Source organism: Cucurbita pepo, chromosome 6, assembly GCF_057944985.1.
Source record: "Cucurbita pepo subsp. pepo isolate OVF chromosome 6, ASM5794498v1, whole genome shotgun sequence".
In the NCBI taxonomy this organism is placed as follows: Eukaryota; Viridiplantae; Streptophyta; class Magnoliopsida; order Cucurbitales; family Cucurbitaceae; genus Cucurbita; species Cucurbita pepo.
This window is the reverse complement of record NC_141803.1, coordinates 900,481-925,273: the sequence shown is the minus strand read 5'-3', so window position 1 is coordinate 925,273 and position 24,793 is coordinate 900,481. Positions and strand designations below refer to the sequence as shown.

Sequence of the window (24,793 nt, the reverse complement as noted above, 5' to 3'; positions counted from 1 at the left end):
AGTTTAAGAGTTTCAGCCTTTCGAAATGCAGGATCGATTATTACTTCAGTAAGATTATGTTCATTTGGTGAGAATTTTGGATGTTTTTTTTGGCATCTGAATCTTATGTTCTCTCTGTTAGAATGGATTTGTGGGTAGGTTGGTATCCTACATTAGGTATGAGTACACTACATATTGACTTTGTTGGACAAAGCAGTACAGCAGTACACTTCTGAATCATCACCTTTTCCTTTAATATTCTTTACTGTTCAATTGCAAGTCTGCAACTTCCTTTCGATCCATGGAGATGATTCAGAAGCATGATTGAAAATTGAGTGTCCTTTGGGGAAAGAAGAAGAAGAAGAAGGGACCCCTCAAATCAAAACCGTGTAAACGGTGTTGCACTGCGATTGGGAATTGTAAAAGAGGCTTTTTAGATGGAAGGTGGGTGTGCCATGTCAATGTCACAGCACCGCCGTTGCCCTACGGCTACGGCAAAAGTGCAGCAGCCTGCTAAGAAAAGCATAAAGGCGTTTTAGCACGGCAGGTCCCCACCCCCCACGGCTGTAATTGGCAGCGCCATAGCACTTTCTTTTACATTGTTATGCTCAGGTTTCAAGATTATAACTGGATTTGTCGCTGATTTACTCAATAAACTCCTCTTCATTATTGCTGCTGCTGCTGCTGCTGACACCGACAAAGGAAGGAGGATGAGGTTGCTCCCTTAGAATTATTTTATTTTCTTTTCTTTTCTATTAGCAAAAGGACAATATATTTTTATTATTTGGGCTAACAAAATTACTTGTCTTCACATTTCTTAATGGGTTCCATTTGTTTTTTTTTTTTTGCTTGTCTTTTTTCATTGAAATGTTGAGAGTTATTTGTAGGGGAAATTTAAATTTTACGTCATTATTTGAGTTATTGAATATTTAGTATTTATTTAGTTGAACTATAGTTTTTTTTAGTTTGGTATTTACTAAATCTTTCATCTTTTTAAAATTTTGAAATTTTTTGTTTAACTGTTCATTGAACAGAGTGTACCAAAATTTTAAATTTTTTATAATTGTGTCAGATAGATTTTTGACATAATTCTTTTTTCTTTAATTAAATATATATTAAAATAGAATTGGATTTTATGTTGAGTTTGCTTTTGTTTGTTTATATTCATTTTTTAAAATTATTAATTGTCTACAGAAATTGCAGATACAGTCAAATTTGTTTTCGAACAAACAAATAAAGAGCAACAAAATTCGAAGTTCCGCGGGAAAACAATAATCGGAATCGTTGAGTGTGCAATTACGCCTCTGATTCGGCTCTCCAACAATAATATTCTTCAATGAATTTGCATTAATTGCAAAAGGATGATCGATCAAGGGACTACAAAATTTGTTAGGTCGTGCATCTGTCATTTTCCTCTTGAATCAGACTTTTCCGCTTTCAAGATTGCTTCAGTTAACACCAATTTCCCGATTGATCGACTCTATGAAGAACAAGCAGGTATAATAATAACCCTCTTTTACTCATCTGCCCTGCAAAATCGTTTGTCTGCCATCGATTATGACACGCCTTAACTCTCCAACTGCAATTTGATTCTAATTATTTTTGTTTGGAATTTAGAACAAGAAGTTGCCAATTGTTGGATGTGTTCGATGGGCCGTCGCGCGAGTGCGCATGAACTGTTTGTCAAAATGCGAATCCGTTTTGGCATTGGAATTGCTGCTGAGTTTACTATTGAAACACTTACTGGCTACTTACTTTCTTCGTTAATTCAAGTACACAACATATTTAAAACCTCTTGAAGAACTCAGCAGCCCGATCCTTTCGGAATTCAAGTAAGCACTAGTCTCATCCCAACTGCCTTTAGAACAGGGTCCCCCAATAATTAAATGGCTCCATACATGGAAAGATTAGTGCTTTATTACTTTTGTTAATCATGGAGCATTAAGATATTTCTGCTTTGATGTCTCTGTCACGTGGATGTGAGTGCCTACTTTGATTTTTTTTTAATTTATTTTACATTTTTCTTTATTTCCCACAAGCCTTTTTTAAGTCGATAAGTGACCATTTCTATCATCAAAGCATCCATTCCATGTGTAAGTGACAAAATAGCCAAATTTGCTTTTCCAAAAAACAGAGATTTCATTATTAAATACGCTACTTTTCCAGCTTGAAGCTTGTTTCTAAAGAAATCAGCTGTGTTTTGACATATGCATTGAGGAGGTTGAAGGGACATCAGACATTTTATGAGCAGTGGGGTTTAGTTTGAACGCATTCATTGGTTGATTTCTTAGAGATAAGAGGCTTCATTTCTGATCAATTATCTTTTCTTGATGGATAAGGAAGAAAGTAGGTGGGGAGCATTTTCGAGCGGCATAAATTGGTGCTAGGTGAATTTCTTTCCCTCTTTTCAAGTCAGGTCTGAAAATGCAAATCTGTTATATTCATATCAAGAACAGAGCAGAAATGGGTTATACATTTCTTGAAATGAAAGGGGGGATTATTATAATAAGCGTTGGTATTAGGTAGTTAATTAAGAACGAATACCAATGTTATTACGTATGATCAAACCAGGCAATTCTAGAGCTCTTCTGCTTTGGATCTTCCGAAAGAAGTAAAAATGTATTAATTAGTTGGCAAGCATGTGACTGTGGCAGTCTTTGCCCTCAAATTCATTCCTTATTAATATTTTATGCAATCGCCTCTCAGTGTGCTTCCAAAGTCACTAACAATCACAACCCACATGGGATTTGATTTATATTTAACCAATGAAATCTTAATTACTCTGGTTGTACTCTGTTTTCAGGATTCATTGTATTCTGAAAGTCCATTCCAAAAAGAAAGTAAAAGAAAAAAAAAAGGGATATAAAGGAGATGGGGTTCGAAAGAGAAGGCACACGTTGTTCCATGATGACGCTGGCATGTTGTGGACCATAGAGCGGGATATGCAAGAGATGCACATAAACTTTCTGCAAAGCCATTCGTTTTACCTTTCACTCAGTGAGTAAATCTCTCTCTTTCTCTCACAGATAAGCTTTTGAAGCGGTGGAAGATATGGTAAATTACTCCCGAGTCGGTAGACCCGGTTGTCTGTGGCTGTCATATACAGTATCTTAAATAGACTTCCATGTCTCCGAGACATCCAGTATCTGCTATTCGGAAAATAAAGTCCCAATTCTTGTTTCTTTGCATTGATCGAGGAATGTCGAAATTGGGAGGTAAATCGTTGGAGTGGTCTTTCGCCAATGAATTTCTTAGACGTCTATGAAAAAATGAGCCTCTTTTCCTCTCAGAAAGGTTTGATCTCCATTTAAGGCACGCTTTGATCCCTTGTTTTGTCTGATTCGATGGAATTGTTTTGTTAGATATTTTGACGTTGAGAAGGAAAATTGAGTAATAAATTTGGTTTGGATTGCAGTTTCGAAGAGATGGATCGCAAAGGGAGGACAAGGGTGCAGTCAATGAGAGCATCTGCGAATCATGAAAAAGTAATCCCAGCCTTAGTTCCAAGTCTTGTGCATAGTTCTAAGTAGGTTGCTGTAGTTTCTCATCTTATTTATTGCATGCTTCGAAAAACGGTTTGTTCTGTTTATGAGCGAAAGCCATGAAAAATATGAAGAAATCTTCTTATCTCTTTTATTCTGCATCTGATGAAGTTCTAAATTTATATGAAGTCTTCTGCTTTCCTTCATACAAATTTTGTCGCCCATCCTCTTACTTCTGGGCTAGAATCACTGGTGCGATACTACTGTAAAAGCTAAAAGGTTGAATTCCGAATTGCCTTGAAGGGAAGCGTGGATATGCCGGCGGCGAACTTGCCTGATGCTGCAAAAGCAACCACGAGCAGACGGGTTGCAAGCAGAGAGAGAAAAGTGGCTTTACAACAAGACGTATGAACGTTTCATCCCGATCAAAATGGCTAATTACTTGTTTTCTTCTTCATAATTTTATATTGGATTTGGCATTCTGAATCATCAGGTTGACAAGCTGAAGAAGAAGCTCAGACATGAAGAAAATGTGGGTCGTGCTTTGAAGAGAGCTTTCACCAGACCTCTGGGAGCTTTACCCCGCCTCCCTCCTTTTCTTCCTCCCAATGTACGTATTTCAAATCCTCAATTCCTTCCTTATTGATAGCTTTGGATTTTCCTTAAACATTGAAAACAATGATATTCATAATTCATGCTAGCAGTCGGGAATATTGTTTTTTTTTAAAAAAAAATTATAAACAGAGGCTTGGTTGGTGAAACGAAGCCAGAATTGTAATGCCAGATCTTTCACGCCTGCAGATGCTAGAACTTCTTGCCGAAGTAGCTGTTCTTGAAGAGGAGGTGGTGCGGCTTGAAGAGCAGGTTGTGCATTTCAGGCAGGACTTATATCAGGAAGCTGTCAACATTTCCTCCTCCAAGAAGAACATGGAGCTTTCCCTCAAAAACAATTCCAAGCAAGTTCAATCCGAACTTTCAGTTCAGAAAACTGGTAATTCTTTGGCAACCATGAACGATAAAGCCAAAACTTTTTTTATGAGTTTGAAGTTATTAAATGAAAAATGTGAATCAGGTTTGGAATTACCTTTTGACCCCTTTTTCCTTTGCCTATTTTCTGTTTCAGATAATGGTCTGGGAAAGGAAAATGAATCGCGTATGAATTCGACAAGTAACCACAAGGTGTCTTCTCTCCAGAAAACCCATACGATAAAGACTCCAGTCAAGAAATCTCAAGCTCGTTACAAATCATCAGCGAAACCAAATTCTCCAAAACTGAATGTGAGTATGAAATTTCCATATTATTCATTTTTGGTATTGTTATAAACACACACACATATATATACATATACTTTTCTCATATTCAGTTCGAAAACCGAGAGACGAGTCCAGAAAATGCTGAAGCGAGACAACTACGTGCTCCAGATAACAAAGTATCTGGCGATGATAGTCCGAACAATATCTCTGAAAATATTTTGAAATGCTTATCGAGCATTCTATTGAGAATGAGCTCAATCAAGAACAGAGGTGCCACTGAAAGTTTACATCTATTCTCAATGCTAACTACGATGCAAACTGAAGAAACGGATCATCAGGACCCTTATAATATATGTTCAGAATTTGGAATGCGAGATATTGGTCCATACAAGAACGTACGTATAGTTGAAGCCAGTTCAATTAATACAAAGCGGACGACAAACTCATTGTTTCTATTCCAAAGATTGAAGTAAGTTTTGCGCTACTGATAATAATATTACATCGCTTCATGCTGTTGTTTTGGAAATTAAATATTAAATCTAGCCTCAATTTTTCTAAATTTCAGACTCCTCTTGGGGAAACTTGCTTCTGTCAACTTGCAACGTCTTACACATCAGGAGAAACTTGCCTTTTGGATCAACGTCTATAACTCCTGCATGATAAATGTATGCCATTTTTCTGGGAATTTTTTGCTTAAGGGACCCTTCTAGTTAGTCATTTCTTTCTTTTTATTTCTTGGCATTCTTTCCTCTGCTTTCTTCAGCACACGCTTATGTGATCGAATTCCTGTAGGCATTTCTACAACTTGGAATACCAGAGAGTCCCGAGATGGTTGCTGGTTTGATGCAGAAGGTACAGATTATTATTGATTATCCTTGTGCTCTACTCTATATAGCTTTGTTGTTTCTTCGTATTTTGGCAAACTAACTCATAATAATAATGCGTCCACCAGGCAACAATTAATGTGAGCGGACACTTGCTAAATGCTATAACCATTGAGCATTTCATTTTGAGACTTCCTTACCATTCGCAATATGTAAGCTGCTGATTTCAATAATGGATTGTGATGTTTAATTTTGAAGTTAAAGTTGGGAAGTTCACAACTTTGTAATTTAATTTGACCACAGGCTTTCTCAAAGAGTGCCAAGTACGATGAGAAGACATTTAGAAGTATTTTTGGGTTGGAGTTATCAGAACCATTGGTTACTTTCGCATTATCATGTGGAAGCTGGTCGTCCCCAGCTGTAAGTTCTTAAACACATCAGCAGATTTCCGATCTTTACACCTACTTTTTATTAAAACCTTTATACCATTTTTTCTTCGCATCAGAAGAAGCCAGTACTGGTTCTGGATTATTACATTACTCTTCAATTATTCTGCAATTCTCTTTCTAAAGATAGTTCCTAATAAATGAAAATCTGTTCATTAATTATCTAGGCAATTATTTTCAAGTTATTCATCCATATTAGATTTAAGAGACCCTGATGTTTTTCCATCCTCTGATTCCACTTTTAATTTTCATGAACTTTTGGTTAATGAAGGTGAGAGTGTACACAGCATCCCAGGTTGAGAACCAGCTAGAATTAGCAAAAAGAGAATATTTACAAGCTGCAGTAGGAATTGCATCAGAGAAGTTTGGAATCCCAAAGCTGCTGGATTGGTATTTGCTGGACTTTGGTAAAGACTTGGACTCCTTGGTTGACTGGGTCTGCCTTCAACTACCAAGTGAATTAGGAAAAGAAGCAATTAAGTTGATAGAGAGGAGACGAAACCAACCTCTTTCTCAGTTTGTTAAAGTAATACCTTATGAATTTAGCTTTAGATACCTTCTCTGCACATAATAATTCATAATCCAGTTGATTTTTCTGTGGATGTTTTCTTTTCCTTTTTTGGCAGCAATGGTTCAGATTTAGTAGTAGCAGTAGTACACCGTATGATAGGTATTATAAAGAATATAGACTTGTACATTGTTTGGTAACAGTACAGGGTGAAAAATTTAAGCACCTCGTGGCTAATGTGAACAACAGATGATTCTTGATCTTGGGTGTACTGAGAATTAATGAAAGAACCAAATTAACTATGAACAGAAGAAGAGAGCATGAGGCTAAGGTGTGTGTGTGATTGATGTTGACTTGTGCCGGATGGCATTGATTTGATGGGTTAAGCATTAAAAAAAGAAGTGCCAACTGTATTTGGCTGTAACGCAAAAAAGGATTTGGTGAAAAGATGGAATGAAGACAATAACATAATATTACTCAATTTAATCAGCCTGCCAACTCAGTGCACAGGTCATCTCTCCACAGTCCAAGAGGAAATCACATGTGGCCTTCTTCAGACTACGACATTATGTTGTTGTCAAGGACTTTACCATAGACGGATGCTTAAACTCCAAACTTCGTGGGGCACAGTTTTACTACTATTCTTATTATTATTTTCCCTACATAGTGCCTTAACCCATTGAACTATGAACTAATTAGAAAAACGGTATCATTTAAAGCAGGAATTCCATACTTTTTTTAAAAAAATGTCATTGTAGCTATTTTCAAGTTCACGTGAAACATAATATCAAAAAAGGTTCAATTGCAACAAAAATGATACATAATTCTATGAAAAAATCATGGAAGGAATCTAAACCAGCCATCCCCCACAAAAGAGATACTGAGTAAACATCCAATCACCAGTTGATTTGCAAAGTGAAAGCTGGAAGATTCTAAGTTTTGGCATGTTGAAAGGAATGGTAGGTGAGTAAGAGGTTTCAAATTTGTCTTAATCTGAAGGAATTTGATTCTAATCAAGAAGAGTGGTCCTTGCAATCTCTTCCACCTAAAACGGGAAAACCTCACCCACCTATATACCTATATTGAAGGGCAACAACAAACTGCTTAGTGTGATCACTACTACACAATACAAATAAAAGTTAAAAGCTTGAGAGTGACCACTCATGTTCTTTCTAACTCCATTTCTTCCCCACCTCTACCACCCGTGAGTTGGTTAAACAACGATGGTTTGAGGAAAGTATTAACAATTTAGACGTCCCATTTGAAACCCCCTTTAGAATTAAACTTGTCTACTAACCTTTTTCGAAAAGGCTCGAATCATCATGATGCCCATCTTGAAATTTTCTTCAGGAGTCTTCTTGTCGTTGTCTTTCCATCTCTTTGAATTTTCTGAAATTATTAGGTTCATAACGATTTAACAAAATGGTAAAATAATTTATGAGTCGAGGACCCAGAGTTTGATTTGGTTGTGTCTTGAGATTTGGTGGGCATCATATCCCTCAGAAATCAAGCTATCAAACGACGACATGTGATTGGTCTGTCGTGAAAAATTACCACCATTCCATTGGAATAACAGGAGAGTGGATGAAAATCTAAGCGACAAACTGAGAAGTGACTTAGTTCATGAAGGTAGTAAAATAAGAACTATCGTTAAGGAAGAAAGCCTAGCAGTAGTGACAAAGAAGAAGAATTATTCCTCTATAATAAGATTACTAACAGATAGTCGAGAGAAAGTAATGCAGATTTTTTTTTTCTGAAGGGCCACATGAAAGGGCCACATGGAGATGAAATTCCCAGCTAAGAACAGCCAACAAAGGAATTAGGTACCTGAAAAGGACTGAAATCGGCCCACAAAATTCCAAGGTTCAGAGTCAGACTTCAGGCTGCGGGCAACAAGGTCCAGTTTGACCCTACTTGACCCAACAAGGCCCAGTTAGCTGAAGCTTGAAGACTTATTTTTAATACTTTACACTAAGGAGCCGTTTGAAGATGGAAGGAATTTGAAGTACTTGAATTTAAAAGACAATTATATGATTGATAATATTTGTTTGAGAGAAATGATATCAATTTTTTAGTATTTTTTATAAATAAAAAACAATAAACAAATAAATAAATGGATGATCACGGTTGAAAAATTAAGATAAATCCAAATTTTCACTTATGGATTGGGCTATATTTAAATAGAGTTTACTTAATATGTAAATGAAATATATAAATGTAGTTAAAAACTCATGATCTTAATAAAGGACATAAAGAAAGCTAGGGAGATGGGGCTCCTGAATAGTTAACGATACTAGGAAGGTGATGTTGTAAAAGCCAGGAAGACCTTTAAAATCATGTAACATACATGTGACATGAAGCTACATGCAGAAATTATAATAGTTCGTCCAAGTGCTGAGTTGAAGTTATTGAAAGAAGATCTCCAAAAACTTATTTCATGTAATTCACGAAGTATAAGGTTCCCAAACATACATACCAGCACATTAGATCCTTAGTCAAAGTTATCGATTTTGATGGGGTTAATATCGTCTGCAACTTGAAAGCGTCCTACTGATCGAGCAAAGAACATCATTTGCTGTTCCAGGGTAAATTTAATATTTTCTGCCTGCATTAAAAACACAAAGTTTAGCATTCTATACCCCAATGCCAAAACTCAGAAGTACCACTCAAAAGTTGCAGTAGCGGGACCTTGCGGAAACCATGTTGTTCTCCTTCATACTCGACTAGAGCAACAGGCAAACCCTTATCCTTCAATGCATGATAAATCTTACGAGCTTGATTAGGTAGTACGACCTGGAAATTCAATACAAAGTGTTTACCCAACAAATAAGTGGCCTTCATTACCATGAAGAGATGCATAATGTTTCATGTTTTACATCATCATTATTAGGAGAAAAAGAAAGATAGATGGGCATACTTTGTCCTCCAATCCCTGGAATAGGATTATAGGGCAAGAAAATTTGTCAACAAAATTGATTGGTGACCTTTCAAAGTAATCTTTTTCGTTCCCTGCAGCCCATTATAATTCGCATCAGAATTCAAACTCTTAAAATGAGAAGGAAATCAAATATGAGATTCCTTATTTGTTTCTTCAACTCACCAACGAGATTGTCAATATAATGAGATTCAAACTTGTGTGTATCTGCTCTCAACAAGCTTAAGTCAGCTATCTATTCAAAGATCATGAGAACTACAATCAGTCAACTGTTGCATGGTTTCTAGTTTCAAAAGTTAGTAAGAAAGACAAATATATACATATGTGTGCGTGTGTTGTGTATTAACAGAAAGCAGAAGGGAGTTATGATCAAAGGGAAAGGGCTATATGAACAAGTAATACATACAATGCTTAGAAAAAAAAAATGTATAACATCAACACCATTAGAGATGATACTGGGTCGTGCACTTAGACAGCCGACTGTAGAAGAAAACGAGCAGTAATCTCCCTTTGTAGACAATAAAATCACCAACAAGCGTTGTAGGCTTGTAGCTGAACTTCAATTTAATACCATGCTTTCATTACTTAGTTTCGGTAATAAGTGATTAAAAGTAAAATTTAAAATCATACCATACCATCGAACATTCATTTTTGTTTCAATGCAAGCAGTATAACAGAACACAGTTTAACAGCAAATAAAATGAGAAAAATTATAACATAAATTTTGGTTTGAGAGCTACGCTTATCACTGTAATTATTCTGAGAGACCAGATTAGCATAAGACAAGACGCTCACCCCATACAAGGAAGCTCCTGCCTTAAAAGTATCTCTAAAAGCAAGAGCAGCTAAGGTGGTATATCCCCCAGCAGAGCCACCAGTGATGCATAATCGTTCTCCATCAACCTTTCCAGAGTCCACCTGGAGAAAACAATATGGTTTGATATTGCTCAAGGTTAGATAGGTGTATCACTAATTAATCATGAAAATATTAGTTCTAGTGAAAGCAAGATCGTAGGAGGGTGCCACCAAAAATCTTGCACAACTGCAGCAGTCATTGACATCAACAATTCCCCATTGCCTCAAAAGCCTTTCTCGGTACTCTCTCCCATAACCTTTATAGCCAAATCATAAATACCTGAGTAAATAACTATGATAACTATGAAAAACATTCCTAAACTAGAGAATCTAAATTGGCAAGTATGAGGCAATTCAGCATTGCAGGGGACATAGAAAGAATTTTTTTGTTCTTTAAATATATTTAAAACTAGTAATGGTTGCAATCATACCAGTGCTACCACCATAATTGACATCAACATAACCCCAGCCTCGACTAGTCCAGTATTGAATGCTAGGATTTAAATTTCCACGTGTTTCAGCAGTTGGTCCTCCTGTAGGGTAATATCTATAAAATATCTACTTTTGCAGAAGGAGCTATGCCATAACTAGAAATAAAAGCCAGTAAGAATCATTCCAACAACACTTCATTTAAGGTAAAGTACGAAACATACTTTTCCTGTCTCTTATGAAATAATGACAAATTTTTAAACAATGTTCCATTAAAATAAACGGCAAATATTCCAACACCCTACTTGATAGGCAAAAAGATTGCAGGATACTGGTTTCAGTTATTTCCCCCAAACTTCGGAAGTTTAATGACAGCGTAGTTGCAACATACCATGGCTTTTCAACAACAACGGAGGCTTTTCATCCTGACTAGCCTGGTAAATAGGATTGGACGGTGGATAAAAGTAGGCATAAGCATTTTGGCCAGGAACTTCAGTAGGAAATTCAATGAACTCAGGAAGGCTGAAATACGACTTAAATTTCAAAATATCCGGAGAAGAAGACCAGATAATAGTGAAACCTTCTACTCCCAAGGTTCTTTCATTTAAGGTCACCTGCATGGGAAAAGTGGCATTGTCAAAGACAGGCAGAAACAATTTCATCCGATGTTTTATAACCAGAAGCTTTTGAAATTTAGCAATGTTGAAAGCAGAAATCAGTGGAAACTACAAAGAAAATGGAAGACAGATAATGGCAGAAAAAAATAAGACCTTGGCAATAGATGGTGGATGAAGTGCCGATGATCCTTCCACATATATACAATGATTTCCCAGAGCCTGCAAACATAAACATGTTTATCTAATATAAGAAAATATTACTAACAAAAAAACATGTCCTCTGTGAAACTGAAAATAAAAAATCTCAAAGTTTAATAGATCAAGTATACAATATTATCAATATCAGTGAAAGGGATATCAAGCAAGGATAGTGAGCTTTGCGCCTCATCCAAAACTCCAAGATATGATTGCCCACGCTGTCTGCAGGATCCAATGCAGGAAAAGCAGTTGAGTGTCTACAAAAATCTGGGAGGCAAAAATGCAGCATGAAGCATAGAAAATAGAAACTTTTTCAATCACCTGTAGCTGCAGAGTATGACGTTTCTCCCAGCACCAATCCTTAAGAATTCGTAAGAGTTTGTGCCAAAAACCCATAAGGGTCGGGAAAACTCGGCGTTTAAAGAGTATACTGGAGCCACCTCATTGTTACCCTCAAACTGTTTCCATGATAAGCAAGAGTTACAAGTGCCATTATTTCAATTGGCAACGTTATATCATAGAACCAGGTAGGTAGTTAAATGTAATGGAGGCCCATATCAAATGATCTGATTATAGAACGGTTGCCTAAGGTGTTTATTTCCGTTATTTTTTGCCTGACCAATTTCAAAATAAATTCGTATGCAATTTCCTTCTACACTTACTGCAATCCATGATTCAATAACCGATAAGCAGAATCTCTAGGAAATTCAATGCAAGTAGTGAAGAGTTCATTTATTAATGCATACGCGATTATTCAACATTAAGCAATCAGAAAAATAAAATAAAAAAGAAACATCTTTTACATACTTGATTTCAAAAACAAATTACAGTATGCATTGTCTAAAGTTCTGCAATGAAAACAAATACAGGTAATAGAAAATAAAAGGAAAACTCACCCATTTAAAAAGATTCCAAAACCCACTCTGTCTATCAGTAATAAAGTATAGTTCTCCTGCACATTCTCAAAATAAATAAATAAATAAACACCATAATAACCCCAAGCATTACGTTCAGCCATGATAGTCAGTTTAAGAAATCCAGTCACAGCCCTATAAAATTGAACCATTCAAGTAGAAGATTAACAGCCCTTCCGAGGCAGGAAAAAATCTATGCAGAAGACAATGGCATCATCAGCCATGCATGGCGTTAATTTGGCCTCACATAGAAGTTTAACACATTGACTACAAGTTCTTTAATAATTTCAAAAGCTAATGTACATACCCTGAGCAGACCACTTCGGTTCAGTGGGAGATTCCACAAGCTTTGGATCACCACCAGCAACACAGACTCGTTTGTAGACCTCTCTGCAAGATGATCAATAGCATCAAGATCACAATCCAGAACTTTAGTTTTAAACCATTTTAGATATAAAAACAATATACGATTCTAAGTGGCAGAGATAACTATCACCTATAAAGTATACAAGCAGATCTGATCTATTTTCAAGCGAAATTTTAATGCATTCTAACATAGATTAGAATTAAAAAACAAAATTAATACGAGAAAGAGAATAAAGAAGCATGATAAAACACCATATATGACGGGAAACAGTAACATTTAACACCTAAAACAAATAGCCGGTTTAGAATAGTAAGATCAACCAACTGGGGAGAATGGTTCAACTAACCCATTCTCAGAAAGGTAGCCAACCCAGAGCTCAGATTTATCCCATGGCATGTTAGGATGACCCCACTCTATCCATGCAATCCGTTCCCCTTTGGGGTCCACTCGTGGGAAGGCATAGAAATCATTTCCTCCAACTAAAACCTTTGGATCTGAAAGTCATGCCCAAAATTAGAACAAATGGCGGTACTAATTATGTGGTCAACAATTCAAATTCCTCAGTAACTAAACGCATTAGGTATGAACTTTCAACAAATTTTGTACACACCAGAGAAAATATGCATACCATTAATATCCTTTCCGTCAAGTTCTACTGACACGATTGTGGTGATTGTATTCAAGCTACTTTGACGTCCATCTACCAAAACAAAATAATTTAAGCATACGACTATACATACAAGTGGTCTAAAAATAAGTTCAACGATAAAGATGTTGATAGCACAAAATCCTGGATTCTTAACACTAAATGAAAAAATGTACCTTCCTGGATGGTAATAAAACGATTAAAACGAGAATCAAACACCCCATCTGCATAACTGACTGATCTTCCACCGTAATCGGGAGTTAGTGCCTGCGGAGGCGAATCTGCTTGTGTGAAACCTTAACTTATCAGTAATTGAAAGTTCCAAGTCCTTCACATTCTTATTTACAGGCAGTGAGCAATCAAGTAGACTAAGTCTACGACATCCACTCCATCAATTAACATATAAAAGTCTAGATTAATCGATTGTTGGTTCACCTGAAATTAAAGATTGCTTGTAAAGTCTTTGGTCCTTGTAATTCGAAAAGACAACGATGTCTCCGGCCACGGTGAATGCACCACCGCCGTATTCCTGCGTCGTGTTCCGAACTGAAAACTCCTTCGGAGTAATATCACTGGGCTCATCCCCTGGATTATTCGACTCCTTAACAAGCACACCTCGCCTAAACCAGTTTAAACGGAATTACACGAAGCGGCATTTCTGAACTTAATTGCAACAAATTGTTTCGAGCTAAATCCGAACTAGAAAACAACCAGCGAACTTAGATTTATTCATTTTAATCGCTATAGTTGGAAGGAATCGATATCGGTACCCGGATTCGGTGGGGCGTGATTCGAGCCAGATAAGGCGCCCATTGCCGTCGACAGCAGTACCACCAAGGCGCTTGGAGGCACCAGTAACAACTTCGGCAGTAATTGGCGACTTCCAGGAGCCGTACGGCGCAGTGATTTTGGCGAGCTGCTCGGCTACTTCTGGGACGTCTTTGTTGGTACTAGATGAAGAAGACATGGATGAAGCCATAGGGTTGTAGCTCCGAAAATGCCTTCCAGCGGAGACTCGGTTGATGAATGCTCTATTTAAGGCGTTAAAATTGGAAATAAGAGAAGACGATGGAGCAAAAAAGCGAACAGGTCCTAATAGAGCACAGACACTCATTGAAACGAGCTCGTCTCCGGCTGCGCATACACGCATGCATAAGGTTTACGCGGGACCTTCGGAAAGATTATTTCAGGAGTCCATCAATTTTCGAAATTTGGGAAATTTAAATTAATAAAAATGCATTTCTCTAAAAAAAAAAATACTTTTAAACTCTCAACTTTTTAAAAAATTAAAAAATACCCTAATTTTGTGTTGAAACAGTTAATTCTTTATTCTAAAAATCTCTTTCAATATTGAGTTTCAACAATATATTTGAATTTTTTTATCCAGTGGGAAGAACTCAAATTGTGATCTCACTTTTTGTTCTCGAAGCTCAACAACAAGATTGAGAATTGAATTAGTTGAAAATTATGAGTTTTTCATTCATTGTCTAAAGAGCAGTAAGCAAATAAGTGAACTAAGATCAGGACATTCATGCCATCAGTTGGCATATAAGAGTGCAGACTGATTAACAATATGTTCACCATCTGAATTTAAGGCTTTTCTAATTATTTTACAAAGGCTCTCATGTTTGAACCATCTTAAACAGAATTGCAGTACGCAGCATTTTAAACTTATAATCACTACAAATTGTTTACCTAAAAACCTGAATTAGGGAACAACAATCAATTTTAACAATTCAATCATAGGATGTAGTCCAAGAGCCAAGGAAAGGACATCCTCATCCGAATAAGAATCGAGGGATCATTGTCAACGACAGCAATACCAGGAAGTCGCTTGGGTGAACCATGGAATGAAAAGTAGTCCAGAGGAACAGGCAAGAATAAAACCCTATCGGAAACCCTGGGGAAAAAGTAAAAGCCAGCCAACAAGATTGGCGGACTCTCTACGATTCAATAGTCTGGGCCGTACCTAGTGGGCCTTGAGACCCATTTACAATTTGTTATCAATATTCCTATGAAATTTGAGTGTGAGATTTTTAATTTGAAACTTTGAAACGTAGAGTGGTGAGATATCAAGGGATGAACTAATTCACAATCGTTAACTAAATGGAAACTTAAGTTTTGTTTTTTCAAAATTACAAAAAAAAAAAATAGTAATTTTAAAAATCTGTGAATTAAAATGTTTATTTAGAAATTTGAATACTATAGTAAAAAGTTGAGGAAACAAACGATTATCTATATTGACGGAATGCAGTTTAAAATGAAGTACCAGTGACCAAAGGACCATTTGATATCGGTTGGAGAAGTGATGGCATGATCAAATCATTTGGGGACATTGAGCACTCAAAACTCACACTGCCATGAAATCGCCTGGGATGTCCTGGCATTAAGCAAGGGTAAAAAGATAATGGCAGCCATATATTTGCAGAAGTTAAAAAGGATGTTTCTGCAGCAACTTGTACTTTTATTTAATAAAGCGCATTACGTAGCACAACACTGAAGTTAAAACCGATCCAGGAGGCTTGTAAGGAAGAGGTGACTATAAGAGTCATATGCACTTTTATTTATACTAACCAAAGTTGTCAAATTCGATTGGACTGATCTATAATCAGCAACTTCAAAGCGTCCGAACAATCGTGCAAAGAACAGCATTTGTTGTTCCAACGTAAATTTTATGTTCTCCGCCTGTGCAAGAGCTCAGATTTAGCGTGTAATTTCCTTGATGAAATAAATATTCCAAACTGACTTCCAAGATGGATAAATGTACCTTGCGAAAGCCGTGTTGTTCTCCTTCGTATTCAATTAAAGCAACAGGCATGCCCTTCTCTTTCAATGCTTCGTAGATCTTACGAGCTTGAATAGGAGGCACAACCTGAACACTATTTGAGTTAGAGAAGGGAAAGCAAAATATTCCAAACTTACTTACTTCTAGTAGGCTTACTTTGTCATCCAATCCCTGGAATAAAATTATTGGACAATAGAATTTTTCCACAAAATTAATTGGCGACCTTTCATAATAATCTCTTTCACCTCCTGCAATCCAGAAAGTTGAATCATCAGACACTAAAATGTAGTTATGGGGTCTAAAGAACTCAAATTCAGATCCTACTCTATGTTTTCCAAACTCACCGACAAGATTATCAATATAATGAGATTCAAATTTGTGCATGTCTGCACTCAACATGCGCAAGTCAGCTATCTGTTCCAAACAACAAAAATAAATGGTTACGTATCAACGATCATCATATTAGACATAGACATCAAATTTTCAACTGTCATGTTTCATTTGAACAAAGAGCTGCTGGTGTAGCCTAATCACTACATTAAGTGCCTTAGGGTCTTGAACTAGAAAAGGATGGTACTTAATATTTAAAAAAGAAGGAAACTATGAGTGGCTGAAAGGAGAATCAATAGCCTGATTTAAAGTAGTCCTTTTTAGTTGCAAAAAGAAAGATGGTCAGCTTCGTAAGCAAAACCTAAACAATGGAAATAGATTGAAAATTAATAGCCGCGCATAATAAAACTTAAGAGCATATAATGCATCCATCGCAATTAGTTTTCAACTTCAGTGAAATGAATGTAATGAATCCATTATATCTTGTCTATGGCTTTTAAAAAGTGATAATTACAAATTATACCGAGTAGGCACAACGATCTAAGGGGCAAGTTTGAAAACCCAAATGTCTTTTAAGTAATAGTTTAAACTACAATGGTCACCTACTTAAGATGTCCCATGGCTGACAAGTGTGCATAAATTGGCTAGGCTAGGACACTAGCAATAGTTTAAAAAAATTGTAAAATTATTCCAATTTAAATACAACGTCATACATAACTATGATCTTTTCTTCTTCATGTCGAGCATTCAAAAGAAAAGGGTATTACATATAGTAAAATGAATCCAGTTCCTTCACAAAGAGATGCACTATTTGTGACACAATAAGAACATCAATTAAAAGCAGCTATGCTTCGAGACAATTTATAATGGTAATGCTTTAGAATCAAGAAAATGATTGAACACTCACACCATACAAGGAAGCTCCTGCCTTGAATGTATCTCTGAAAGCAAGAGCAGCTAGGGTAGTGTATCCCCCAGCAGATTCCCCAGCAATGCATAATCGTTCTGCATCAACTGCTCCTGAATCAACCTACACAAATAAGTAGCCAGTATAATACTTTAAACATGTTATTAAGAATTGATCAGAACCTCCAAAATCCGAAGAAAATAGATGTCGAAAGATAGTCACCAAATATTTTGCACAGCTGCAACAGTCATTGACATCAACAATTCCCCACTTCCTCAAAAGCCTTTCCCGATAGTCCCTCCCGTAACCTTTGGTAAAGAAATAAAACCTCAGGAAACAGTAAGCTTAAATAAAAAAAAGCACCTTCATTCTTCAATAAACCAAACAAGCCACAAGATAGAACATAGGACAAATAGCACCCCAAATTGATGATTAACGCAGATAAAATGAAAACAAGAGGTACGATGCTCACCATATAATTCATAGAAAACAAATGCACAACTGCTTCAAGATTATCTAAATGAAAACTTTAGTGAGACTAACAAACAATCCAAAATCACTTCATATCATGCATGTATAGTAAATAGGCCAAAAGCTGAAAAGTGACATTAAAGACACGTAATTAAGGCATTGCAATGAGAAAATTCTACTATTGTATCAACACTATTAGACTTTATCCATTAAAACTCAAAAAACTTCTGTGAAATGATAATGCATACCAGAGCTTCCTCCATAGTTAACGTTGACAAAAGCCCATCCTCGACTAGTCCAATACTGGATTCTTAGATTTAATATTCCACGTGATTCATCTGTCGGGCCTCCTGTAATAACACATACATAAACTACATAAACAAGGAGATAATAACTATGAAAATTAAAAAGCGCTGGCAACCAAAGTACAAATCTAGGACAGAAAAAGAGAAATCTTATAGGGCATTAGTTATGCTGCTTCTAATTTATACACTCCTTTGTCAAGATATCAATGGCCAATATTTTTCCGCAGAACCTAGAACTAAATACATTTCTTCAGAAATAATTTAAAAAGAAAAACAAAGAAAAAAAAAAGGAACTAATCCAATGTTCTTTGTATTGTTGGAATAATTCTCACACAATTGTTTTGATGATGACTGCATCATCTAGAACGATCCTGAATACATTGTGATATGCACCTATTGAGAAAAGTTCTGTTTTTTTATTATAATGACAAGAACAAATTCACATCATTATTTTGCTAACAAGGTTAAGTTTAGGCTGTACGGAACATACCATGGCTTTCCAGCAACAATGGAGGCTTCTCGTCCTCACAAGAATGGTAAAGGGGATTGAATGGTGGATAAAAATAGGCATAAGCCTTTTCACCAGGCACTTCTGTTGCAAATTCAATTAACCTAGGAGTGCTGAAGTATGACTTATACGTCAAAATATCAGGCGATGATGACCAAATAATGGTGAACTCAACTACTTTCAAGTTTTTCTCTTCTAGAGTAACCTAAACAAGGAAAAACAGTTGACAAGATACGCAAAATCATAGGATAAAAAAGAAAAAAGAAATACTAGCAAGATTACCCTAGCAATTGATGGTGGATGAAAGGCTGACGCTCCCTCCACATAAAAACAATGTTTCCCAATTGTCTGCAAAGGTAAAAGATGCTCCTCGTATAAACTAATGGCATACAACTCACAAGCAAAATGGATTTTCATGAGAACTGAAGAGCTGATTGTGTTAGTACAATATTATCAATATCTGAAAAGGGAATATCAAGCAGAGATGGCGAGCTTTGTGTATCACCCACGAGTCCAAGATATGACCTCCCATGCTGCCTAAATGCAATGGAAAAACATGACCTTGGTGAGAAAAATTATTACTTCATGCGCACAGAACATGAAAAATACAAGGTAGTCACCGAAGTTTTTGGTTACCTATAGCTGCAGAGAATATAGTTTTCTCCTTGATGGCCAGGTAAGAAACCATAAGAGTTTATGCCAAAAACCCATAGTGGACGTGAAAACTCCGCATTCAAAGAATAAACTGGAGACACCTCATTATCTGCCTCGAACTAGTTCCCATAACAAGACAAGGGAAAAAAAAGCTGAGTTACAAAGATCACTATGACCTTATATAATTAATGTGTGTTAGAATCTCGCTTATTAGCAAAATATAATCAACAAAATTATGAATAATTAATTGTCATTATGCTGACACAATGGCACCAAGTTTGTTGAATACGAGTACATAGTAATTCTTGGGTCCTTGTGGCAAGATTGTAGAGAATCATGTTCAAAACGTATTTTAAAGAAACAGAGAATTAGTGGTAAAAAAAAAAAAAAAAAAAGCATATCACTGAAGCAAGAACTAAAAAAGAAAGCCTACCCATTTGTATAGATTCCAGAACCCACTTTTCCTATCGGTAACAAAAAAAAGTTCTCCTGCACGTTCGAATCAGATGAAGTAAGTGTTACCTGTCTCTAAAGATGCAGCAAATTGAGTTTTGTCAATATAGAAAGTTTATAAACAGCAAAGTAGAAAACATGCCCAGTAGAGGCTGATAACGAAATAAACTACATGTAACACCATGATAAACGAGAGAGCATCCTTTTGAAAACAAAAATAGCCAAGCGAGGAGAAGCCCCATCTCAGTGCAATGAAACAAAAAGAACAAATTGATGTTCAGACATTCGTGTTATAACTTTGAGCATGTGATGGAAACTGGGTGATGAAACAGTTCATTAATTGAATGGCATAAAAAAAGCACCCTCAGAGGACCACTTAGGCTCAGTAGGTGACTCCACTAGCTCTGGATCACAACCAGCAACACAGACACGTTTGTTGATTTTGCTGCAGAGTAGAATAAAAAGTAGGTCATGTACAACAGTTGTACCATGACATTGGAATGAAGAAAACTTTCATACTTGAAGCAAAGACGTCAAGAGAGTAAGAAACGAATACTTGTAGGGAGTTACTTACAAACATGAACTCACCCATTCTCAGAAAGGTAACCAACCCAGAGCTCTGATTTATCCCATGGCATGTTAGGGTGATACCATTGGATCCATGCAATCCGTTTCCCTTTGGGATCCACTCGAGGAAAAGCATAAAAGTCACTTCCCTCTACAAGTACCTCCGGATCTGAGAATTATGTTCAAACAAGATGCAAAATTCATGAGCAAAAAACCCACCTCAGAAAACACCTACATTTAAGTGTCCTTTTCTCATAGTAACAAACATAATTAGCAGCTAGCTTTATTTTATATTACACGGTATGGATCCTCTTTTACCTTCTATAGCCTTCTCTTCGAGTCCTATAGATACAATTGTCGTGGTTGGACTTGAGCTGTTATTGCGCCGATCTACCCAGATTGAAGTAAATTTTTAACATATAAATAAATCTTCCAAAAATGGTAAGGAGTAATTCTTATCAAAGGAAAGAACGAAAAGACAGATATGTAATATAATCTATCACACAGGCCCCAATTGTTAACATAAGCACACACTAATACCTACCTTCCCGTACGGCAATATAACGATTGAAACGTAAATCAAATACTCCATCAGCATAACTGACTAACGGTTCACCATAATCTGGAGTGAGAGGTCGAGGAGAAGAGTCTGGCATCAGAGTAAACGCTAACTATGAGAAATAAGAAACTGGAAATTTTCAGTTTTCAAGGTTCCAAAATTCATCAATGAATTTTAAGAAATGGTAACATTACGGCTACTACTGGGGTTAATGGATTGCTTATATAGTCTCTGATCCTCGAAATTGGAGAAGACTATAGTATCCCCAGATATCATGAAAGCACCACCGCCGTACTCCTGTGCAGTGGTCCGAACTGAAAACTCCTTTGGAGTAATATCAATAGGCTCATCACCCAGCTTCTCCGGCTCCTTGACGAGAACTTCACGCCTAAACCAATTTAACACGTCCGATTGAAAATTAATTTTCACTTAAAACTAATTGTCGAGTAACTAGAACAAATAGAACCAGGCCATTGGAATTTGAAAGCGAAGCTGATTTTATAACCAGTTAGAAACACACACACACACACACACACACACACACACAAAAAAAAAAAAAAAAAAAAAAAAAAGGAGGAAGAAGAAGAAGAAGAAACAACGTAAGGTCTTATTAGAAACAAAACATAGGTAAAGCAACAGGCAAAGTTCATACCCAGATTCAGAGGGCCGTGATTCAAGCCAGATAAGGCGACCAGAGTCATCAACAGCAGTACCTCCGATTCGCTTGGAGGCGCCGGACACAACATCAGCGGTGATTGGGGACTTCCATGAGCCATAGGGTGCAGTGATTTTTTCCAGTTGGTCAACTACTTCTGGGACTTCCTTGCTAACTGAAGATGAGACAGAGGAAGCCATTGTCCTTAGCTCTTCAGAGTGAACGCTTATGATTCCCGAGACCGACGATACAGTCAGTATCGGTGCGATGAGGAGCTAGATGAGAGTAGCTACCGACCTCCGTTTCACTTTACCTTAAACATCGTTGTTTGGCGCCTCGATTTTATGGGAAGTTAAAATTTCGGGTCCCTTTTTTTTGTCCTCGAATTACATGCTTCAAAGCTGGAAAAGAAATAGTATTATTCCTACGCAGAAGGTAACAACACTTCCGACTGCGGACTACGAAATCTTTTTTTTTTTTTTATACATTTTTCTAATAAAGGACAATTGTCTTTCTCCCCTCTCTTTCCGAGCTGTCAAAAGTTAATTAAGTGGACACTGGGAAGATTGTTAGCACTATAGTCTGCTTGGAAAATTTTCTCTTTCTGTCTTAATTCTTAACATTATTTAAAAATAGTTTAAAGATCATAAAAAAGAAATAAGATATTATTTGATGATGCATTAAATCATAAAGGGGAGAAATGGGTATTTAATGTTAAAAAATTTCCCCTGGCAACGAAACCACCTCACAGCAGCTACAAAAGAAATTTGGACTTTTATACTGGCAACCAGCCAAATTGGCATGCTTGGCTCAAAACAAGTTTTGCACGTGACCACTTGCCGCCACTTGCCACCACACTAGAGATAAGACCGAAACCAAAACACTTGTATAAAAAATATAGAGTTGTATTTTATGTTTAAAGTAGTAGCAAATTTAGAAGTTAGATTTCAATATAAACAATTGGCCAAAATATGTTTGATAGTATAGTTACAAATCATTAAAAAAGTTCTAATTGCCAACTAAGTTTCAAATTAATTTCAACTACTATTATTTAATTTACATGTTTTATGTTAAAAGATTAGTAAACTAAAACATTTCAGCATGAAACGCACCTGCCAAATCCAAGCAAGGGACTCCCACCTCCGTCGTTGAACTGATAATGATGCATATTAAATAATGAAAATGACATGCAAGCTTAGGAAACTTACCAAACATTGTTGAATTGAATACCCAAAAGCACTTCCGCCGGAAGGATGATTATTGACCAATTGAACAGAAATTAAAATTTGAACACGCAAATCTGCTGGCCTTTAAAGGGTAATCACGTCACGACCCGTAACACATATTATTGGCTTCCCATCTTGGAGCTCAGCACTGATACGGCCAAGTGACTCAAGTCACACACCCCAAGCTGAATGGGGAAACCCATTATCCAAAGCTTAAACAAATATCAAATTTACCAAACAATTTAAGTAAGAGATAAGAGGGCAAGAAACTATAATCCAAACGACATACTCCACACAGTTGACACATCAGCCTTTCAAACTTCTAATCGGAGTTACTAGGGCATTGCGTTTACATTTAAATACAATTGAAGTAAGAAAGAAAAGAGTTCTCAAAACCCACCGGTGTTTACGTTTAATTACCTTAAAAGATAAATAGCCTTTAAAAATTTAATGGATGTCTCCAAGACTTTTCAGTAGGCATATAAGAGATTCTACACTGTCACACATAAATAGGCCTACAAATTGATCAAAGAGGGGGAAAAGAGACGACAAAGAGAAAAAAAATACAGAAAAAGTTAGTTGGGAATGGATAACATGTATCACTACTCGATTGGCAAAGTAATTTCAGTGCCATACTAGAAGCATGCATTGTGCCATTTAATTAACCAAGCAATTTTACACAATACACTTCATTCAGAAGCACCTCTTGTCCATGACTTTTAGAATCTAAAATCACACAGATTTCTTATCACATACCACGCCGAGAGCACCACAATTTTATTAAAGCACGTATAGTTATGACCAATCCTAGTTGGTAAGTGAAAGAGCAGAATTCGGACACCATACATGTATCTCGGCGTTAGTAGAACTGTTCTAATGATCATATAAAATTCAAGAAAAAAACTAAAAAACACATAAAGAAGTTGGCATTTCTGAACTGTTGTACGAAATGTAAGCAATGTAAAGACTGTCTTCAGTTTCCGAAGATAATGATTGACTTCTCATCTTTTCTGATTAGTAGCGCGTATGGTTAAAACAATCAAGGATTTTAGCCTAATACCTCTGTTGCGAATGCATATGATTCAAAAATACCAAGTCAGTCTTATCAGCGAAGATGTCGAAACAATATGAAAATCTTATACTCCGATACTCCTCTGATCTCAAATCATCAGTAAATAAATAATATAAATACCATCAGTTCAAGATATACGACATCGAGTAACAGTAAATTGACGGGAAGAAAACCGTACCACTCGAATGGTGAGTATCACATTGAGTCATGATAGCAACGATGAAATCCTACTCCAAACCCTAGAGAAATGCTGAGAAATAAAAATGGCGCGAACGAGCGTATAAGTAAATCGAAAATCAAAACACAAAGCAGAAGATTCAACACGCAGTCACGCACCATTGCCTCAGAATGCCATAAAACGCGAAGAACCAGACAATAGCAAAACCCTAGTAGAAAAAGAACAGTAGGGCAAAAGAATAGAAACTGAGAAAGTGGAAAAGAACTCTAACCAGGAGACGATGCAACCATGAACGAAGGGTAAACCAGCAAACCGAGCAGGCGGGAATGAATTTATACGTAATATTTTAATATTTATTAAATTTGTTAAATTATTAAATTACTCTAAATTGTAAATGCTGCTCCATAATTACACATTATTGACTAAAAATCAATCGTTTTTATGTTGGACTATTTCTCAGCTTCGATTTTGGATACGCATGAATTTTTAGAGCGAATCGCTTGCGAAATACGCTTCTCAGATTAACTTGTGGGCTTTGAGGCCCATTTTCATTTTATTTCTTCGAAGCCCAATAGTATTACCTCCGGCCCACTGAAATAAATGACCTAAATATCAAATGGAATATTTTGAAAGCTTCATAATAAAAATAAAAAATAATAATAAATAAAT

General features: G+C 36.4%; 3 protein-coding genes and 1 long non-coding RNA gene across 14 annotated transcripts; 2 read left to right on the top strand and 2 right to left on the bottom strand.

The window, feature by feature from the left end:
* The first annotated feature begins 1,822 nt into the window (after positions 1-1,822).
* Positions 1,823-2,961, top strand: LOC147792127 (uncharacterized). The gene is made up of 2 exons (XR_015421523.1): positions 1,823-2,366; positions 2,783-2,961. It is a non-coding gene; the product is annotated as an uncharacterized LOC147792127 (long non-coding RNA).
* Positions 2,962-2,982: 21 nt separating this feature from the next.
* Positions 2,983-6,587, top strand: LOC111796844 (uncharacterized). 4 transcript variants are annotated; one of them, XM_023679623.2, is made up of 12 exons: positions 2,983-3,273; positions 3,395-3,464; positions 3,765-3,866; positions 3,955-4,071; positions 4,263-4,452; positions 4,585-4,739; positions 4,826-5,184; positions 5,281-5,380; positions 5,508-5,567; positions 5,668-5,751; positions 5,843-5,959; positions 6,257-6,587. In XM_023679623.2, exons 2-12 carry the CDS (start codon positions 3,405-3,407, stop codon positions 6,554-6,556), a joined length of 1,644 nt encoding a protein of 547 aa, XP_023535391.2. In that variant the 5' UTR covers positions 2,983-3,273; positions 3,395-3,404; the 3' UTR covers positions 6,557-6,587. The 4 variants fall into 4 exon arrangements, with proteins under 4 accessions (XP_023535391.2, XP_086981138.1, XP_086981139.1 ...); XM_087125012.1 differs by having other exon boundaries at positions 4,263-4,739; XM_087125013.1 differs by lacking the exon at positions 2,983-3,273 and having other exon boundaries at positions 3,395-3,505; positions 4,263-4,739.
* A 145-nt stretch (positions 6,588-6,732) lies between these two features.
* LOC111796842 (peptidase uncH) lies at positions 6,733-14,653 on the bottom strand. Of its 8 annotated transcripts, none has more exons than XR_015421520.1 (21): positions 14,225-14,653; positions 13,890-14,074; positions 13,631-13,735; positions 13,437-13,508; positions 13,155-13,302; positions 12,749-12,831; positions 12,424-12,479; positions 11,849-11,985; positions 11,659-11,749; positions 11,483-11,548; positions 11,104-11,326; positions 10,715-10,816; positions 10,455-10,540; positions 10,224-10,346; positions 9,594-9,663; positions 9,411-9,502; positions 9,182-9,286; positions 8,970-9,098; positions 8,321-8,403; positions 7,791-7,882; positions 6,733-7,570 (listed from the first exon to the last, which is right to left on the bottom strand). XR_015421520.1 is itself a non-coding variant. In XM_023679621.2 (19 exons), exons 1-18 carry the CDS (start codon positions 14,602-14,604, stop codon positions 8,985-8,987), a joined length of 2,238 nt encoding a protein of 745 aa, XP_023535389.2. In that variant the 5' UTR covers positions 14,605-14,653; the 3' UTR covers positions 6,733-7,882; positions 8,970-8,984. The 8 variants fall into 8 exon arrangements, 4 of the variants coding, with proteins under 4 accessions (XP_023535389.2, XP_023535388.2, XP_023535390.2 ...); XR_015421521.1 differs by having other exon boundaries at positions 6,733-6,764; XR_002815430.2 differs by lacking the exon at positions 8,321-8,403.
* Positions 14,654-15,873: 1,220 nt separating this feature from the next.
* LOC111797161 (peptidase uncH) lies at positions 15,874-24,470 on the bottom strand. The gene is given in 22 exon segments (XM_023680091.2): positions 15,874-16,056; positions 16,059-16,139; positions 16,222-16,326; positions 16,396-16,487; positions 16,584-16,653; positions 17,477-17,599; positions 17,699-17,784; positions 18,196-18,297; positions 18,743-18,965; positions 19,043-19,108; positions 19,207-19,297; positions 19,397-19,533; positions 19,848-19,903; positions 20,230-20,312; positions 20,456-20,603; positions 20,753-20,824; positions 20,979-21,083; positions 21,188-21,381; positions 21,646-22,049; positions 22,761-23,059; positions 24,125-24,196; positions 24,396-24,470. Coding segments are annotated over 19 exon segments (2,070 nt in total). The 5' UTR covers positions 21,849-22,049; positions 22,761-23,059; positions 24,125-24,196; positions 24,396-24,470; the 3' UTR covers positions 15,874-16,023.
* Positions 24,471-24,793: the final 323 nt, after the last annotated feature.

What these genes read in the sequence shown, in the direction of transcription:
- LOC111796844 (XM_087125012.1), top strand. Translation starts at nt 3,405, where the DNA reads ATGGATCGCAAAGGGAGGACAAGGGTGCAGTCAATGAGAGCATCTGCG. An exon ending in CATCTGCGAATCATGAAAAA is followed by an intron (nt 3,465 to 3,764) that starts GTAATCCCAGCC and finishes ATTGCCTTGAAG; the next exon opens with GGAAGCGTGGATATGCCGGC. An exon ending in GAAGCTGGTCGTCCCCAGCT is followed by an intron (nt 5,960 to 6,256) that starts GTAAGTTCTTAA and finishes TGGTTAATGAAG; the next exon opens with GTGAGAGTGTACACAGCATC.
- LOC111796842 (XM_023679621.2), bottom strand. Translation starts at nt 14,604, where the DNA reads ATGCGTGTATGCGCAGCCGGAGACGAGCTCGTTTCAATGAGTGTCTGT. An exon ending in TCACGCCCCACCGAATCCGG is followed by an intron (nt 14,075 to 14,224) that starts GTACCGATATCG and finishes AAACTGGTTTAG; the next exon opens with GCGAGGTGTGCTTGTTAAGG. An exon ending in ACCGAAGTGGTCTGCTCAGG is followed by an intron (nt 12,480 to 12,748) that starts GTATGTACATTA and finishes GAGAATGTGCAG; the next exon opens with GAGAACTATACTTTATTACT.